Below are 16,094 nucleotides of genomic sequence, written 5' to 3' on the forward strand. Positions count from 1 at the left end.
TAATGGAGAGATTCAAGTAATGAAACTTATCACACTATGCCTTCTAAAACCCAAAACACTTCTCTAAGGTCATGACTGTAAACGGCAGTCAATATAATATATTCAGTAGAATTACAAAGTGTAATAATGTTTAGTGACTGAATATGCATTTGTAAACAAGAGCCCTGTTAAAGAGTACCTATCAGTGGGATATTATTTCCCCTGTAAGAATCGTGGGCTAATGGAATCCACCAACACTATGCTACCCAAACGAGGAGGGAGTTTCAGGTGCAGGCAGCCATTCTGGGACACAAGAATGCATTTGAAGCCTAGCGACTATGGTTGCCAGATTCTGTAAAAAATAAATCAGCACCAGCCCACTGAACAAACTAATACTACACTACAGCATCATCTTACATACATTTCCAGGTGGCTGCTTTAGATTTGCACTCACTCATACTCAGTAAGTCAAAAATTGTGGATTTTACTGCCCTGTTCATTGGAGAGTCTAAGTCAGAGGTACATACCCACAGCAAAAAATATAAATAATGGTCAAACAACTATCATCAAAACAGAACATTTAGGGGGTTATTTATCAAAGTCCGAATTTATCTCAGTATTTTCTGAAATAAACTCTGACCAAATATGCACAGGTTTTTTTGGGCTTATTTATTGATACACATTTCAGAAAAAAATTTGCGGGAAAAAAATCCGAAAAAATCGTACAAAGATCGGATTTTCATTCGATTTTCACGATATTTTCTGATTTTGCACCCGAAAACTCAGAATTTTTCCTGAAAACTTTGGGGTATTGCCAAAAACCCAGCACACATCAAAATATGATTGGGACTTCTCCCATTGACATATATGCAACCTCAACAGGTCTGAGATGCCGGATTTTCTGATTCTGACTTCTTCATCCTTGGGGTTTAATAAATTCAGAAAAATTTGTGATTTTTTTAAAAGTCCGATTTTATATAAAAAAAAATCACGAATTTTTCGTAATTTTTCATTCGGAGTTTAGTAAATAACCCCCTTAGGCTTTCTGGGGGGATTCTGATTCATTCTGTTGTGCTAAAGTACACAGGATGAAGAGGGTGCAGAAAATATAAGGCACCCAACATCAGAAAAAAACAAACAATGATGTCTACACACAGGTATAATCCTGGATCCCACTAGGTAGAGGCACCATGCTTATTGCTCCACACACCATAGCAGAGTGAATCAAGTTTGTCCCATACAACATTTTCTGTACAATGCATTAAAATGTTTTTATACAGATGCAAAAACTTATTTATAGCTCACCTTTGGGTTTACATGGAAAACCATTCTTATTGAGATGTATGCGCATTTTTAGCTTCTGGAATATTTTCCCTGTGCAAGCTTATAGTGGGGTAAATGTTATTTAACAGCACCACCCTCTGTTCACATTGAGCTAATGAAAGCTTTCAGACTGAAAGGTGCCAGGATAATCTCAGCATTTTTTCATTATCCAATATGTGGCTGAACTTAATTTAATTAAGCTAGGACATTCTGCGCTCGTAAACCAAATAGAGCAGCGATCAAATAGTGCTAAGTACACCGTGTTTTTTTTAGGTCATTTTTGGTGGTTCTTTGTCAGCAGGTTAAGTTGCAGTTATACGTAAAATTATGACGGTGTTACTTAAAGGGGATCAATTGAAAGTAATGCTCTTTAGGTAAATTGCTGTGTGTTTTTTCAATGCTTTCTAGGTTTGTAATACACAAGAGTCATGAATATCCTGTAAATGATATCCTTATAAATGGTGCTTAGTGATGTCATTGGTTATAATCGGTGCTAAGTGATGTCATTTCTGTCACATGATTCAATGAAACCTGTGTATTATAATAAATAAAGCACCCCCTGTTGCAAAAGATGAGGATATTAGAAGTCACCTCTATGGCCTTCGGTCTTGTGCTTTTTTATGGTTATGGAACTCCTTGGTAACTTATAATATCCTTATATTTTACAATAGGGGGTACTTTATTCACTATATAACTACAGCTCCAGTAAGTAAAAAAAAAAACTACAATGCCCAGTAGAGATAAATGGTACACATAGAAGTTTAGCTTATGATCATACCCAGCAAGTCGAACTCTAATCAGGAAATACACTTTTATAATTAGTACACGTAAACTGGCTATACACTTACTGCAAAATAAACTTTAATTACACTATATAAATGATTTAATTTTTTTTTTACTTCAGTCTTGGAATTCACAGTCACAGAAGGCAGCACCATTTTCAAGATCTTGTGTAAGTTCCACAATGGAGGACCAAATGCCCATGCACTGACAACGGAATTATAGACAGTGAGGAGGAAGAGGGAATTTGAAGGGTGCAGTGAAATCTAAAAAGTGCTCAATGGAAAGTGAAAGTGACTGACAGCTCCGATTTTAAAGGGGTGGTTCACCTTTACGTTAACTTAGTTAACTTTAGTATGTTACACAATGGCTAATGCTTAGTAACTTTTTCTTTTTTATAGTTTTTGAATTATTTGCTACCTTCTTCTGACACGTAGCTTTCAAATGGGGTCAGTGACCCCATCTAAAAAATCTTGCTCCGTAAGGCTACAAATATATTATCACTACTTTTTATTATTCATAGTTCAATGCAGGCCCTCTTCTATTCATATTCCATTTTCTCAATCTAATCAAAGCATGGTTGCTAGGGTAATTTGGGCCCTAGCAACTATTACTAGAATTGCAAAAAAAGCTAAAAAAAACCCTCAAAAACCACAACTACAAAAAAATGAAAACCATTGCAAATTGTCTCAGAATATCCAAAAAAAGGGGGGTTGTGGGAGCACTCAAAGGCTGAGTGCTGAGAAATCGGTATATATGCAAGTAAATGTATTTATAAAAACAGTGGTTTTTAGTTACAAAGTTATGATCATAAAGTTGTCAAGGTAAACCCCATACGGTGGTCCCTAACTTGTTTACCGGTAACCATAGCAAAAAATAGGTAGTGTATTTATGCAAGTTCCCTTCAAAGCTGCGAAGCTGCCCAGAACTAGGGGTAAGCAGATGAATCATGTGCCTAGGGTGCAACAGTGGGTGGCACTTAAATCTTCTGCAAGCCTCCACCTTGTTCCGGTCCTTCTGCAACTCTGGTAAGTTTTTGGGCAGGAAAGCAGGAAGGGGAAGACAGAGGCATATTTGTTACTGCAGAGTTGTGAGGAGCGGGAGAGAGGGTGTGGCGTATTATTGTGGGTAGCTTACAATATCCTTACGTTATATGAGTAAATATAAGGCAATGTGGTCACTTTCATTGTACCCTGTGCGAAGCTCTGAATGAAGGAACTGTTACAGCATTTGATGTTTCCTATGGGAGGTTGTTTAATACGGGCTTATAGCTATAAAATGGCAAAGGCAAAGATTGGCCCCTGAGGAAGTCAATGAAGGCGAAACGCATCGGGTTGTGACATCACTAGAAGGCACCTCTACCAAAATACATGCTAAGGCAGTGAGGAAATGGCATTATACAAACTTGAGAAGTCTACCTATGGATGTTTTTACTTGATATGCTGTTTTATTCTAAAAATAATGTGAGAGTATTTTTCACTTAAATATATTTAACACGGTTTGGTGCTATACGTCGTGCAGTAATCCAGCATCTAAGAAGCATGTATATTCTTCTGGCAGCAGAATAAAACACACGCAATATTGTTTGATCCTGTGAGTATCCATCCATTAGTAGCGGATGGTAAGGTTACTTTGCTCCACTTTGCAATCTTTCTTGGTGGAAGGTTGATATATACTTGCTCTGGAGCTGACTTTTACCACAAAGGTGTCTACTGAGTTTATACCTGTAAAACACTAAAAGGACACTGCTGTTTTATGAGAAATACTACACTATATATCGTATATTTATTACTTGTCTCCCTTGAGCCTGGTGCGCTGGCTCTTTCTCTGATTTTTGGTGTCTGACAAGCTGGCTTGGGACTGTGAACAAACCTGGAGTTTGGCATTTACCGGTAACTATAGTTGGACTTCTTGTACCTCCTGCCTACCATGAACATGAATTGTGTGCAGGCACAAAAGTAGACATGGCCCATTTCTGGAGTAAAAGTGGTGGTAAACTGGAGTAAATTCCGACTGAATCGCCACTTTTCATATTTTAGTGAAAGAAAGACAGTTTACAGCCACTTTTATGAATTTGTCTTTCAAACCACATAAAAATGGCGCAAAAACTACATTTTAAACTACATTTTCCCCTCGACATTTTAATAATGGAATAATGCAGTAAGGGCTCTTACACACGGCCGTTCCAACCTGCGCTCCCCTGCGTTCCGTTTGTTGGCGTTCAGCCGCAGGGGAGCGCAGGAATAGACGCAAGTAATGATTTGAAATGGGGCTGTACTCACTCAGGCGCGTGTAGGCGCCGAATGCAGGAAAAATGCAGCATGTTGCGTCTGAACCTGCGTTCGGCGCCTACACGCGCCTGAGTGAGTACAGCCCCATTTCAAATCATTACTTGCGTCTATTCCTGCGCTCCCCTGCGGCTGAACGCCAACAAACGGAACGCAGGGGAGCGCAGGTCGGAACGGCCGTGTGTAAGAGCCCTAAAGCTCAGTATAATTTCCCCATGTGTCAGACCAATTCTAAGGTAACTTGCTCTGCTTTGGTTCAGACAATCTTCATTTCACATCTCTTGTAGGTAAATTATTTGGGAACAAGTTTGTTACTAACCCTGTAGGTGTAAAAGCCTCATTAACAAAACAGGTAAAAAACTGATTAAACAAAAAACGTGTATTCGTTTTAGCAGCAATTAGACACTTGACATAGGATAAAACAAACCTCCCAACTGTCCCTTTTTCGGAGGGACAGTCCCTCTTTTGACTGGAAAAAGTCCCTATTTTCTCTGCACTGAACAGCCAGAAAAAGAAACAAAGTTTCTCACTTAATTGGCTTTTAGCAGAGAGCGCAGAACAGCTAACGGGTGCAAATAAGATACTTGTAACAATTTTGAGACACAAAAAAAACAGTTTAGATAAGGAGAATTATTTTCAAACTTTCATAACCTGCCAAATTTTGTAAAATGAACATGGTAATTAGGGGGTGAGACCACAGAAAGGGGTGTGGTCAAAAAATGTCACTGCACTACGTGTGAAAAAAAAAAATGGCCCACTTTATACTTCCAAAATGTTGGGAGGTATGATGATAATAAAAACATATTTCAAATAATACAAATCCCTATATTATGCAAAATAGCATTTCTTGTATTTAGACCCTTATATCTTGTTACAGAATTGGAATTACAAAAAAATGTAGGCAGATTAAGAAAGCCCAGGTTATCGTGAAAAAAATTATGTATCATTTTCCTAGATAAAATAAACCCCCTCCCCAAAAAATTCTAATTTGATGTCTGACTGACAGGTATAGTAAGTGCTAAAGGTAAATTCAGAAAAAATCTGAAAATGATCTGTTTAAAGACAAATTCACAAAAGTGGAGATAGAGGTATGTGCATTTGGTGGCAAATCTGACACTTTTATCTCCACTTTTATTTTGTCTCAATATCACCACTTTTGAATCCCCCCATAGTCTTAACGATCTCCACTTGAGTCCTAACGATGCAGAGTGAAAACGTATGTTTATTTTAAGGACATTGACAACTCTGTTGCTTGCCTGTTGTCATGGTTCCTCCTGGAAGCCTAGCAGCATTGTATGAATACGGTGTAACAGTGGGCAGCATGTGGGCTTCACCTTGGATGCCCATCAAACACAAGAAGCAGAAGTGTGCCACTTGATTATGGGCATGGCAATACATCTCCTGGGAGACTAACATTTGATTTCTGTAACAGGAATGTTTTCTGAAGTGTTTTGTTTTGATTTGTTTACCCAAATTATGAATCCATTATTTAGAGACAAAAGTAAAAATTTCTTATTCTGAGGAAGAAAAGCCTTTGGTTCAAGTCAACTGTTCCAGGTGCATCACTGTCTCGAAACATTCTGAGGGACAATTTGGTGATGATTTTCCGGCAAAGGTTTCTTGTTTTACATTAAATAGCATGTTAGGATTAGAAATGAAGGGGCCCAGATATTAATATTTCATAACTTTTACTGAGTGGCTTTACAATGGTTACATGATGTACACAAAACATACCTTCCAAACTTAATTATTTATTATTTTTCATTCATTCCAGCCTGTAAAAATATTTGTCTAAATCAATCCCTTGTGACAATTTACAGTGGGGATAGGGTTGCCACCAGGCTAGGGTTGCCATCTGACCGGTATTTTACTGGCCTGGCCGGTAAAAATTATGGTTGATCCCAATGTTATTAGTAGGGAAAAAAGATAAATATAGAGGAAGGCTGGTATTTTTTTCTGGAAAAGGTCGCAACCCTACACCTGGCCGGTATTTTACCAGCCTCGCTGGTAAAGATTATGGCTGATCCCAATTTTCATAGGGAAAAAGATAAATATATAGGAAGGCTGGTATTTTTTTTTTCCAGAAAAGATGGCAACCCTAATTGGGGATTATATACGCATCAACACAATTTGACTGACTTGGGTGGACAAAAACAGGTGAATTCAAGGGAGTAAACAAAAAAAAAATATATATATTATTATTATTGTTTTATAATAAACATTTCTGTTTTTTTTGTATTATTAACAAATTGGCAATGACAACATGTTCAGTGTGAGCACTAGTTTTGTTTTATTTTTAGGATGAAGTGTACATTAGACCCTTTTATATACAGAATACTGTTTTAATATCCAATAGTCTGTGTAACGTATTTTGGAATGGGAGCCCATTTATATTAAAATTACGAGGTATAAAAAGGCACATTTGTGAAGGAATGACAATGGTCTGTCAGTGGTTACTGCACATAATAACAGAGTTTTCAATAGCCAAATATGATTTTCACGTCAGACATCCGTGAACTAGTTGGGCTCACGCCGACCTGAGAATCCTCGGACACACGGCGTGAGCGCGCATAGCGACGTCACGCTCCTCAGCTTCCCATTCATCCTCCCCGCTGCCTCCTCGGTGAAACGTCACGTACATAACGGGTGCGCGCATTTGTCAGGAGGAGGAGGCGGAGGAGGGAAAATGGCGACCTCAAACAATCCGCGGAAATTTAGTGAGAAAATCGCTTTGCACAATCAGAAGCAAGCGGAGGAAACGGCCGCTTTTGAGGAGGTCATGAAGGACCTAAGCATCACTCGGGCGGCACGGGTAAGGGCTTGCTGCGGGTTTCTCCCAGTCCCAGAAGGAGGGGTGACACAGGAGAGGAGGAGGCTGATGCTGTAGGAGAGACGCGGCCAGCGGGCAGCTCATTAGCAGACAAACCCTCCGGGGTGGAGAAGGTGGAGGAAAAGCACCTGCACAAGACTGAGGCGGAACAGAAGGCTGCCCTATTGTCTTACAGGAACGGGCGGAATGAAGTGTCACAGCACCAGGCCTGGCACTGACTGTCACTTCATCCCACATAGGCACAGCCTGGGGATCCCAAGAAATGGGGCACGGACTCCATACCCTGAGCTTTGTAGGCACCTGAGTGTGTGTCTCTCTTGTAGCATCAACTTCTGCCTCCTCCGTGGTGTAACCATTGGCTACCCGACCACTGCCAACTACTATCCGACAGGGCTGCTGCTGCCAGTCTCAAAACAAACACAGTGCCACTCTCTGCTGCTGCCACCACTGATGGGCTATTGACGTGGTGCAAGTCCAGAATGCTGCTGAACCAATCGCTCTGTTTGGGGATTTCCCTGGACAGGTGCAAGTTGTCAGCAGTTCATTAAAAGCCTTTAAAAAAGAAAATGTCATGTACACCAAGAATATTCAATCTGCACACTATTTACTGTTGCTAATCAGCTGCTAAAGGCTTGTGGCATGCTGGGAGTTGTAGTTCAATGGAAGGCTTGGGCATCTCTGGCTAAGTTTGCTTTGACTGTGGAGCTCTTGAGTGAAAGTATAAGGCGTCTGTGCGATTAAGCTGCAGCCCTTCAGCAAAGGAGAAAAAAAGTAGCAAAAAAATGCACTTATGATGAAGTGCAACTAACACAAAATGCATAAGGATTTGTATACAATGTTTTGCTAGTTTTTCTCTGCTTTTACTCATTGGACTGAGTGCCTACTAATAATGCGCTGGTTGAAGACATTTCTGACCCTAACTTGCCTACCCCAAGTCTAGCTGGGCCCAACCCACCATGCTGATGTGTGTGTGTGTGTATATATATATATATATATATATGTATGTATATGTATGTATGTATGTATGTATGTATATATATATATATATATATATATATATATATATATATATATTCCCAGACCTGCCTATTTCTGATGTCACAGAAGGGTGCAGATGCAAGTATGTAAACAATAACAGTGGCAATCCATGTGTCAGAATATAGTTTGGGTTAGGGCAGTTAGGGTCAGGGCTACCAGTGAATATGCCCTGCAACCTGACTTGGGTGAACAGCTTGGCTTGACCTGAGTGTACCTAATGCCTGCCTATCTATGATAACATGTTGAGTATACCCTGTGTTATTTAAAAGGATTGTTTACCTTTATACTATTGAACAATACACTCACAAATTCAACAGACGCGTGAAGGAAACAAACACAAACTTTTATTTTACGCAGATTTGAGAAACATACCGGTGTTATGCTTAAAAAAGACCTCCACGTTTTTTTTGTTTTTTTTTCAAGTGTTATTTACTATTTTTGTTTTATTGACCCTGCCCCTGGTGTTCTATTGGCTAATTAGTGTGTGATTGGTGGGGGTAAGGTATATATTTTTCTACATGATTCCTGTTTGTTTAGCCAGTGCCTTAGTGCTATGTGTCTCGAATTTGCTTAATATAAAAGTTTGAAGTTCTTTTACTTTATCTGTCTGTGGGATCTGCCAGTGCCTGCTGTTCTTCAACGGTATAATCCTTCTCCTAGGTCTAGAGCATGTGCACCTAGACCCCACATGTTTACTGCTGAGCCATTTCATCTTTTTTGTGGTTACACACACTGAATAGTATTTTTCTTTGTATACAATTGTTTTCTTTTAAATGCACTTATAGTCTGATGTAATCATTGATGTTCTGAGACACTTTTTTTGTGGGGTTTCAGGTATTTAACATTCTGTGTAGCAAGTTTCCAGTCTAATAATTAAGCAGCTATCTGATTTCTAGACTCTTGTTTACCCTAGCAACCAATCCGTGGTTTGAAAGAAACACTGGAATATGAATAGGAGAGGTACAAAATAGGAAGTTAATTAATAAACAGTAATAATAACAAATCAAAATCAAATCGTAGCCTTACAGAGCAATAGTATTTTGGTTGCTGGGGTCAGTGACACCCCCCATTCCTTAGCGATCTTCAAGAGACTTTGATCTGTCCTGGAATGCTAGAACACTTTATTTATTTTTTTTGATGTTACAAATGACCTCTCTTAGAAAGCTGGAAAGAGAGACCAACTTCAAAAACTATAAAACATAATGAAGATCATTATGCCACAATTAGGGCATTCTGTAACATACTAAACTTTAACTTAAAGAAACCACCCTTTTAAGTGTCATGCATTTCTTATTAATGTAAATCAGGAATGTCCAGCTTGTACCTGTCAAGTTTATATCTTTGGTACAAGCTAAATGGGCAGTATACCTCATTTTTAAACATTACTTCAATTAATATGGTTTCTACTCTATATACAGTACATTTGCCTTATAGATAGTGTAGTTTGTTCCAATAAGTCCAACATTTCTTACTGCTGTGGAAGTTTTGTGCAGCCAAATGGTGCATACTTTTTTGCCTGTTTTATTAGGAAATATGCGATTTTTTATTTATTGCACTAAAGTGGACAACGTTTGAAACCGAAAGCAGAGTCAAATTCTACTTCCGGTTCATACCAGCACAATTAAAATAAATCATCAGTTGGGAACTTTGTGTATAAATACCCCCCCCCCTCTAAGTTGAAGCATTTGTTAGGCTGTGTGAGAGAGAGAGAGCTCTCCTTACAGGAGCTTCTCTTCTTGTTATGTGTGTGCTCCAAAGAACTGGAAGTAGAATGGGATTTTCTAGTTTAGCTCAAGAAATAATAAAAGCCATATATATTTTTTAAAACAAGCCCTGTTTATTGCACTCATGTTGAATAAATGGATATACTGTCCCTTTAAAGTAACATCAATAAATGAAAGTGTTTTAAAGGAATTGCAATATAATATACTGTTCCCTGCACTGATACAACTGGTGTATTTGTTCAGAAACACTACTATAGTTTATATAAATTAGTTGCTGGGCAGCCATCCAAGCACAGGATACACAGTAGATAACCGATAAGTGCTAAAGAATCCCATTGTATACTACAGAGCTTATCCGTTACCTGCTGTGTTTCCTGTGCCTTTCTCCTTTTTTCAACTTTGAATGACTGCCCCCATGGCTACACAGCAGCATGTTTATATAAACTATAGTAGAGTTTTTGAAGCAAACCACCTGTTTTTCCACTGCAGGGCAAGAATACATTATATTGTCAGTGGAAAGTGAAAACACTCATTTTTTGGTGGTACTGTTCCTTGAAGGTGAAGGCTGTTTGTGGGATGTGAATGGTGGCAGGATGGATTAATTTAGTCTATCCTCTAGTTTATGTGCTTATTGTGTCTTGCGTTTTTTTTTTTTTTTTGTAGTTTTGTTTATTTGAATTTTGATCTACTTTTCTTAAAAATTCCTGTAAATGTTAAAAAAGCCTCCTACTTAAAGCTCTTGCTTACAAACACTTTGTTCAGTTAACATGTTTCGGGCAGCAAAAGGCCCTTTTTCAAGGGCCTTTTGCTGCCCGAAACATGTTGTGTGGACGCACAATAAAGCACTGATTAGCAGGTATTCTGCTGTTTGCCTCTGATTTCCATACCCATGATTGAAGTACTTTTGTGGTGACTTGACGGAACACCAGAGGGAATCAAGGCTTGCAAATAATGCTTGGCGTTCTGTGTGTTACCCTGTGAGTGACTTTGTTCAGTTGAGATGTTTTCAGATTGTTCACCAGCAATAAAGACTTTTATCAATTACTTGCCATCTTTTAAAGTTTAATGTTCCTGTCTGATGAGTCTGGCAGCTCAGTAATTCAGGTGCAGGCAATAAACTGTTACAATTTGTTGATACAAGTTGATATATTTTTCATCAGCATCTCTATTAGCAACTTTTGTATCAATTCTAACAAGCTGCCTTTAATGAAACTCTGGGACCCTGCTGGACTAAAGATAAGAAATGTATCTACTAAATGTATCAATGTAGAGGGTTGGCAACCACCTCTTCCAAGAGCTGCTTTAGATGGTGAAAATAACATTGAAAATATAAAGTCAATGGAAACAGTCTTTATTTCTGGTGAACTGCCTGAAACCAACTGAACCAAACAAGTGTTGCAAGGTGAACAAAAGAGGAGCTTTGAAGGTGAACAACCCATTTAGGTTCAGTGCCATTGCATGCCTGGTAAGCTGCTTCTTACAATGTGATATTGTGTTTCCTAATCATGGTCATTGTGAAGAGTAGTTCTGGCTGACATCTCATTATGTGCTTCCTCATATAGAATTCACACTGGTAGCCCAAGGTTGCCTATACTGCAGTAGGTGTAGTTCATGTACAGGTTGTTTATATCTTGGTTTAGCTTTATGTTTAAGTTTTTTTCTTTTTTTAACACGTTTAACGGTTTTCTTCTTTTTCTTCTATATAAATGGAGTAATATATTGAAAAAAATTTAACTTTTGTACCAGGCCCAGTTAACCATAGCTTATTAGTTCCTTTGGGCTACAAGACCTTGTGCAAACTTTTATGATGTAACCTAAAAAATCTAAAGCCCTTAGACTTCTGTACTTTTTTTTTGGCACTTCACTGTTGGATTTTGAGACAGAAAGTAAACTTCTGTGTGCGGAGTTTGTTCCCATTTCATGTGTGTGGAAGTCTATAGGCAGTCTATAGTCTATAGGCAGAATTGTTACTGTAAAAAGTGCCTTCCACAGAAAAACTTCTACCCTGCACAAACCAGCACAAATAGTAATTGCTCTGCACAACTAACTAAATTGATTAACTTAAATGTGTAGCCTGAAAAAAGTATGTTTGTGATGTGTGGAAGCGATTACAGCCTTTGCAATATGACTATGAAGATTTTCATTCATCCAGGTCCATGGTATATCTAGTATATACCATATATCTATACCATATATCTAGTATGTTTTTAGATTTACCTATACTACAGCCTTTGCAGTTTCTCATAATGATTCTGCTTTTTCTTAGGTTGATAGGTTTAAAAGAAGTGTTGCCATTTATTGTGCTTTGTTGCTTTTCATTGACTTCCATTTCCTAATGAAATCGATTTCTTTTTTTTAATATAAATTAATGAAGAACTTTTTGTTTACCTGTGATTGCATTTTAAAATCATGGTCTCCTGTGTAGTTCTGGAGGATGGTTATTTCTTGGGCCTGTGACACGCAAAGTATTTTTTCGGCCATCTTTTGTGTGTGTTGACAGGAATGAGTGTGATCCGCCTGGCACTGTACACACAGTGTGGACTGCACCAGAAAATTCTTGTGTTTGAATCTTGTTCTTGGGGCTGAAAGTTTGCCCCCCCAATAACTCAGGCTTTCCTTGTCCTTTTATGGAATGGCACACAGTGATATTAGTTGTCCGTGGAAAATCTGTGCTACATGTGGGTAGGGTTGCCACCTGGCCGGTATTTTACCGGCCTGGCCGGTAAAAATGATGGTTGATCGCAATGTTATTAATAGGAAAAATGAAAAATATACAGGAAAGCCAGTATTTTTTTTCCAGAAAAGGTGGCAACCCTACATGTGGGTGTTTTACTTGCAGTGATTTCATTTTAAGTAAAGGGCATTTTTGGGAGATTTGTCGCCTGCAATAGTGCAGATTTACCACAGACATCAAATCTCCTCGCCTGCCAAGGCCCTAAAGGAAAAAAAATGTTTGGCGGGGGCTGCCTATTTGTGGGTGACATACAAACTCTTACCCCATACCTCCCAACATTTTGGAAATAGAAAGAGGGACAAAAAGATTTGCCGCATGGAACATGGCAAAACTTTTTGGACCACATACATTTTGTGACCACACCCCCTAATTACCATGTTTATTTTACAAAATTTGGCAGGTTATGAAAGTTTGCAAGCTTGATAGAATCAGCTGAGTTTAACCCTATATTTGAAAAAGAATTTCCCAGTGCAAGTGCAGTTAATGGCCACCATCCATTCACATACTGTAAGATATTTGAAGCACAGCTTGAAAAAGGCCAAATAGGCCTGAAACGTCGCTGTTATCCAGATCGTTTGCATGTGTATCGAATAAAGGCTTTTTTATTTTTAACGTAAACCGGTGCTGTGCTTCAAGTATTTAACAGTCTAAGAGTATCTTAAGGTCCCCATAGATGTTCTGGATGTAAGCCAAAATATAACCTGAGTGGTATTGGGAGGGGGGGGGGCAAATGTTAGGCAAAATGCCAGACAAGTAACTGCTTTCAATTACACAAATGCTTACTAATAGCTTTCAATCCATTTTAAATATAAGAAAGTTGCTTATGGCTATGTGAGTCTACTGCAACATTATCCAATTTTGTTCCTGCATAAGGGTAAGGGCACACACTAAGATTCGGGGAGCTTTAGTCGCCCGGCGACAAATTTGCTGTTGGTAAATACAGACACGAGCTTCACTGTACATTTAGACGTGGGCTCCTGGGGTATGTTTAAAGTCAGTCATCGGCAACTGAATAGAGAAACTATATACAAGATGGAGCACACAGAGTTGCTTCAGCATGAATGCAAATAGTACAAGATATGTCTCTGTACAATCTAATAAACATATCTGATAATATGCTGTGGCAGCCCTCTGTTCATTGCCTTGGTATACTTATCCTGCTTTCATGTTGCCAGTTAAATTATACACATTTGCCTTGCAGCCTCAATGCATTTTCACTGTAAATGTCCTGACTGATTTAATCGTCTTGTGTGTAGTTTCTGTGTGGTGTTTGCTTTTTTTAAAGTTGTACTTGTCTGTGGAACAAACTAAGATCAGCATAAAAGTAAAAGATGGGTTGTTAGATTCTTGTTTTGAAATGTTTTTGTTTTGTTTTTTTAAATTTCAGCACTTTTTTCCTGCAATTTGTGCACTTAAGGGTGTTTACTAAAATTTAAATTTTTCTGGTTGGGCTGTTTGGGGTAAAATGAATTTTTTTTCTTCGAGATTTATTTTACCCCCATGCTGCAAAAAGACAGAATCCAAAAATCCACCTTCTCAAACCTTTCGAGGTCATGTATAAGTCAATGGAAGATGTCCCTATCCCAATTTAAAGATATGGTGGTTTGTGCTGGGTTTAGCCCGATAATCTGAAAATTTTTGGCAAAAACTCAAAAAAAAAAATCAAGCCATTTGGAAAAAAAGTCCTATGATTTCGGTCTAGTCAAGTTAAGCAATGATGTTTTTTCAGCTCAGCGGTTCTCAAGCCTAACATGATAGTTATGGCTACCTCCTTTTTAAAACAATTGTATTCAAATATGTAAAAATTTATGTTTGACATATACAAATTGTCGCTAATAAAGTGCATTACATAAATATTGCAGAACTCTAGGTTTTACAGGATTATAACTGTCCTCTGCCAGCCTGGTTCTGTTTTTTTGTTTTTTTTTGCCCAACTTTGTCCGTTCCTAGCCCCAGGTATGTGTCAGTAAATCAATACACTTAAAATTAGACAACTTTTTATACCCCACGCTCAGCTTTCAGTGGTTTCAAATTTCTTTGATAAAATGGGAGGAAAAGCACAGGTGAACGTTACACCTAAAGATTCAATCACATCACTAAAGGGTTGGAAATGACCCTGTCACTAAGGGGCCCATTTATTAAACATCAAATTTATCTGGTCAAGATTTTAAAGGAGAAAACTCAAAATTTTTGTGGGGAAAAAAACTTGAATTTTTAAATGGAGATTTATTATACCCTAAAGCTGCTAAAAATCCGAATTCAAAAATAATCCATCTGTTGAGGTCATATAGAAGTCAATGGCAGATGTCCCTGAAGTTGTTTCTTGACATTGCGATCTGTGCTAGATAATCCAATAAAGTCGGGGTTTTCATCAGATAATATTTCGTTTTTATAGTGAAAATTCGATAAAGTTAGGTTTTCTGAGTGTCAACAGTACAATCAGAATTGACACTCTATTTTGTTGCGACGCTTTGACGCTCCAATTTTTCCTACAAACATTATTGATAAATGAGTTCATTTCATGGAAGGGAGTTTGGTTGACTTTGTTTTTGTTGGACTCAGTTCTTTTTGGGAGAGTGCGAGTTCTAGTCGGCACAGGTCAACGATTTGTCACTTGCACACCATTATTAGGCATTATCTGCTCTAGTCAAAAATATTATTGGCAATAATTCTATCCTGGGTAGAAGTTAATAGCTGGAAATTAAAACACGTTGGCAGAAAAATGTTTGTTCGATCTCAGTCTTCACTTCAGTTTTTTTTTTATCAAATCTGTGTATGGTTGGGAGAGTCAAAAGTAGATATTATAGTCTCAAGTCTACAAACCACTAGAGCATAAAACGCCTGCATGTGCCTCAATTGCAGGTTTTGATAGGGTTTTTTTTTATAAGATTTTAAAAAGCAACCCCAGAAAAATAATAACATTTCAACACAGAAATTCAGTACATGCCCAGTTTCAGAAATTATGAAAGTTTAAGTTATGGGACCTATTATCCAGAATGCTCAAGACCTTGGTTTTTCCAGATAAGATATCTTTCTATAATTTGAATCTTCATACCTTAAATTTACTAAAAAATGTAAATGTTAAACCCAATAGGATTATTTTGCCACCAGTAAGAATTGGTTATATTGTAGTTGAGATTAAAGGGGTTGTTCACATTTGAGTTAAGTTTTAGTATGATGTTGAAAGTGATATTCTGAGACAATTTGCTATTGGTTTTCATTTTTTATTATTTGTGGTTTTTGAGTTATTTATCTTTTATTTCAGCAGTTTCAGCAATCTGGTTGCTATAGATCTGTAGCTTTACAGAAGCATTTGTTTTTTAGATGGGGGCCAGTGACTCCAATTTGAAAGCTGGAAAGAGTCAGAAGCAGAAGGCAAATACTTTAAAAACTGTACA

General features: G+C 38.0%; 2 protein-coding genes across 6 annotated transcripts in view; one reads left to right on the forward strand and one right to left on the reverse strand.

Annotated features, from left to right (window-relative positions):
* Positions 1–16,094, reverse strand: part of fkbp8.L (FKBP prolyl isomerase 8 L homeolog) — a 450,571-nt gene that overhangs the window by 426,196 nt on the left and 8,281 nt on the right. The gene's annotated exons all lie outside the window — the stretch shown is intronic.
* The window catches only part of crtc1.L (CREB regulated transcription coactivator 1 L homeolog), a 71,806-nt gene continuing 62,673 nt past the window's right edge, over positions 6,962–16,094 (forward strand). Inside the window, exon 1 of one of the 5 annotated variants that reach the window (XM_018256291.2) lies at positions 6,962–7,182. In XM_018256291.2, coding sequence (XP_018111780.1) covers positions 7,057–7,182 — 126 coding nt within the window. In that variant the 5' untranslated portion in view covers positions 6,962–7,056. The remainder of the gene's footprint in view (positions 7,183–16,094) is intronic. The other 4 variants (XM_018256298.2, XM_018256304.2, XM_018256290.2 and 1 more) reach the window with 4 other exon arrangements.

This window comes from Xenopus laevis, chromosome 1L, assembly GCF_017654675.1.
Source record: "Xenopus laevis strain J_2021 chromosome 1L, Xenopus_laevis_v10.1, whole genome shotgun sequence".
In the NCBI taxonomy this organism is placed as follows: domain Eukaryota; kingdom Metazoa; phylum Chordata; class Amphibia; order Anura; family Pipidae; genus Xenopus; species Xenopus laevis.